A 4073-nucleotide genomic window follows, 5' to 3' on the forward strand; every position below is an offset into this window, starting at 1 on the left:
AAGTCTTAAATAGGAGAACTATAAGTAGATAAAAAATGCACTTGTTAGAGAGTTTGGTTGAAAGTGTTTCATAATTGCGATCCCTATGCATCCCATCTCATCCCTAGCATTCTCAATGTAGCTCATTTTTAAAAGCATGGCCGTCAAAACAGTGAACATTTTGAAGTTAGAGCGGGAGTAGAATGTACATTCCAATCTTCCTTATATATTGTGCAAAGATACCCCGATTAAAACAATCATATTACAGGTCAAGAAGCGTTCAAGTGAATCATTTCGCCATACACACTATTATATCACTCTTGACTGCAAACATGCTTTCCAAAGCATGCTTGGTAATGGAGATCACACCCTTAATGATTGCTGCTTATCAAATCATTAGGTTTAACTTCAGGTGTACCAAAAGCATGATATAACATTGTGGTCATATGGAATATATCATCAATATATGCTACATAGGAAATATCTTCTCCTTCAGATGTTTCAGGTTCCCAAGTGGGAAACCAGAGTTGAATACACAACCGCCATTTTGAGAACGAATATAGTAAAACATTATGACAGATGAATGACAAGAAGCTAAAAGATTCAGTAGATCTCCAAGACATCATAAGAGAAATGAATTATATTCCTCCGCATTCATTTCAACAATCTTATCATATGACCAACATTCAAATCCAAGTAACTTTCACACGAGTGAGGCTTCTACCCAACTACCCACTTGGAAGAATGCACCTAATTTTATCTTCAATCTGATGAATCCTAACAAATAGCCCTTTCATGGCCTCTGTCATTCAGACTGCCCATATCTTCTTTTTCAGCTTCTGATATAATGGATGAGACTAGGGTTAATCCCCACAACTGTTTCTCTTCACCATTTCATGATCAAGATATGTTTGGTCTGCATGAAGTTTCATACAGCAATATGGATTCTGGCCTTCAAGATCTCACCTTTGATCTGCCATATACATCAGGACCAAACCCTCAAATTTCAGGGGGACCCATTGAATATATGGGGACCCTAAAGGGATACTTCTGCACCAATTCAGAAGAAAATTCAAGTTATTTGGTTCCCATGTATATTGATCCTGCTCTTGGATCACCTGCACTTGATTCTAAGGTCCCTGCTCTGCTAGGTTCCTTAGATGGGATTGAGGACCATGCAGCATCTAGCTCTTTCAGTAACTATGGTACTGATAAGGTGGCCAGAACTATGAACCAGAAGGAATTATCATCAAGCAAATCTAGGAGGGAGCATAATCTGTATCTGCATAGAGCTGCATACAGATCAGAGTCTCAGAGATATAACCACATCATGGCTGAAAGACAGAGAAGAGAAGAGATGAATGAGAAATTCTCAATTCTGAGGACCATTCTGCCAAATATAACAAAGGTACAAAATTTCTGATATAAGAATTCCACAATCTTTTATAATTTGTTTTATGTCGTCTCTGCATTAGACTGTGTGTAAATTTTTTGATTAACTTTTGAGATTACACGCCGTGATCCATCATCAGAATCATAGAGAACTAAGAGATACAAAATTTCCATTCACAATGTTTATAAATAGCCATTATAATTCGTTATCAACCCACAATTTTTATTGTTATACCCATTTTCTCAAAAATTTGATGGTATAATCACAACGTTTGTGTCTGAGTTTTCAGAAAGACAAGGCCTCCATTGTTACAGACACAATTAATTATGTCAGAGAGCTTGAAAAGAAGGTCAAGTATCTTCAAGATTTCAAATACAAGGCCAACAAGACAAAAGGATCCAAGCAGAACCACTCTAGTACTGATCATGAAATTAAGCAGGATGAATTGGTGGATGCAAAGATGATGAATGATGAATACAAGCAGGTATAAGAAGTAGAGAGTACAAATTGATTTTCATGCAATTCTACAAATTTATCTGAACAAATGGCTCTTTGTTTGCAGGATCTTGGTGCCCTCCCACATATTGAATTAAAAAACATGGGCAATCAAGCTCTAATCAAGTTGGTATGCTCTAGGAGCAGGGGACTGATCTTAAGAACACACAAAGCTCTGGTGGACTGCAAAGTGGATTTGCTGCAGTCTAAGGTGACCACCTTGGAGAACAATGCAGTACACTGCTTTTCTGTTGAAGTAAGACTCTCAAATCAAATATATAAAATTTCTACAGTTTATTATAGCTTTCTTAAATGATTTCTGGATTTGATTGTGTTAATTTTTTTTTGATGTTAATTTTGTTTTCATCAATATTTTAGATAATTTTCTATGGTCTAAGAAACATTGATGATAGATAATAGAACATGATTTGAAACTGTCAAATGCAGAAATCATCTAAACAAGACCCTAAACTCAAAATCAACTAAGTTTTTAAATATTTTTTCTGTGGGTAACATAAATTTGAGTTTACAAATTTTCAAAATAACGAAAATCCAAAAACATTTTGTTTTGAATCTGATAAGTGCTGTGGAATATGGAACAGTTGAATCCAGGTGTGAGCGCAAGCAATGATGAGATAATTAGTGCTCTTGAAGAAGCCACACGTAACGGTCACAGATCTTCTGCAACTGCTCTATATTTTTAACAATGTTAGCGACCAGTGCATTATATTCAAATCAATGGGTGCTCAATGTGAATAACTGCTAGATTTTTCTAGTTAAATTACTTTCCTTTATGAGGAATTGATATACCCCAGATACTCAATGTCACATTTATATTTGAAAAAGTCTCTTTTGCTGGCAATTCCATATATCAATCTATCTGTTATGATTTGCCATTAAATTGTCTGTAGATTGAAATTTGTTTGCTTCTAATTTGAATTTCCTTTAAAAGTTTTTCATATTGTTTCAAATTAGTTTGTGTTCTTTAAATTTAATATATTTATAATAATTCAAATTTGTATTTGTGAATCTATTAATTCAAACTATTTATTATTAGTATATTAGTTGGGTTGATTTTAATTATTTTGTAATTATGATTTATTTTGGTTGAATAAATAAAACTATTTGGTTAAGAAGATGGTTAGTGCTATAGGTACACTTAAGGGGTCTAATGAAAAATTACTCAAATCACATAGCTAAATAATACACAATACAATCTCAATGTAGATAACTGAATATTTCGTAATATGATTGATTTATTTTTCAACAACAAAATACAACATAGGTTTCATTAGCTACAATACATTAGTGTGAGGTTTTGCAACTTAAATCTACTAACCTATACTAGCATACAACCATATAATTGACTAATTATATTTGCATTTTTGCTAACTTGCCATGGAATATTTTAACTACAATTTGCAAAATTGCATACCTTTTATAATTCAAGTTTTCTTATGTCTTTCTTTAGATATCAATTAATTGTATTAAGTTTCATAGTCCAAGTGTTAATCATGAGTAAATTATGTCAAAGGTTACAATGTTGTAGTCTAGTAGTTTTAACAAAAATCTTATCATTTTTTTTTAGCTTTTCCCTAACTTCAAGGAGTCAAGGAATATTAATGCCAATAAAGTCCTATATATATATATACTATTTTTGGTTACATTGTTGTTGTCATTATGATTTTTGTTTCTCGATTTGATAACATAATTCATACATGTCTTACCTATGTACAAAATTTCTCGAAAAATCCACTTCCCCATAAGTTGTTGAGCTTTTCATCTCTTCTTCCATAGGCTTGTACCCAAAACTCTATACCCTTGTTTTCACCCAATCTATAGAAATTTTAGACCTCTATGCTATCCTTTTTAATTGCACATTTGCATCAAAAGTTAAAAAAATCTGCCTAAGACTATCTTGAGGTATCTTTCTCCTTATTTCTCACATTTAAGCAATTGTAAACTTTAAGTCATCCCTTGCCAAAATGGAGTACAAGTTCAACACATTGGTTTCCCCCCTAAAATCATTACGAAATTTTTTATTATTGAGGTCATGTCATCTTAGAGGAGTTTCACAAGAGAATTGAAGAAACCAAAAAAGTAAATAATATGGATAGATGTTTAGCGTTAAAAGTGTTTTCATTCAGACAAGTAGCTATTCTGTTGTATGTGATCATGTGTAAATTTTCATGACCTTGAGTCCAAA

At 32.9% G+C, this 4073-nt stretch overlaps 1 protein-coding gene across 1 annotated transcript; it reads left to right on the forward strand.

The window, feature by feature from the left end:
• The first annotated feature begins 726 nt into the window (after positions 1–726).
• LOC131063074 (transcription factor FAMA) lies at positions 727–2722 on the forward strand. The gene is made up of 4 exons (XM_057996847.1): positions 727–1387; positions 1662–1856; positions 1935–2123; positions 2470–2722. Exons 1-4 carry the CDS (start codon positions 827–829, stop codon positions 2569–2571), a joined length of 1047 nt encoding a protein of 348 aa, XP_057852830.1. The 5' UTR covers positions 727–826; the 3' UTR covers positions 2572–2722.
• The last annotated feature ends 1351 nt before the right edge of the window (positions 2723–4073 follow it).

The sequence above is a fragment of the Cryptomeria japonica genome, chromosome 11 (genome assembly GCF_030272615.1).
Source record: "Cryptomeria japonica chromosome 11, Sugi_1.0, whole genome shotgun sequence".
NCBI lineage: Eukaryota > Viridiplantae > Streptophyta > Pinopsida > Cupressales > Cupressaceae > Cryptomeria > Cryptomeria japonica.

Bases quoted from the DNA above. Each gene is read 5' to 3' on its own strand.
- LOC131063074 (XM_057996847.1), top strand. From the start codon at position 827: ATGGATGAGACTAGGGTTAATCCCCACAACTGTTTCTCTTCACCATTT. The intron at 1,388-1,661 runs GTACAAAATTTC...CTGAGTTTTCAG, and splicing joins TTCTGCCAAATATAACAAAG to AAAGACAAGGCCTCCATTGT. The intron at 2,124-2,469 runs GTAAGACTCTCA...AATATGGAACAG, and splicing joins TACACTGCTTTTCTGTTGAA to TTGAATCCAGGTGTGAGCGC.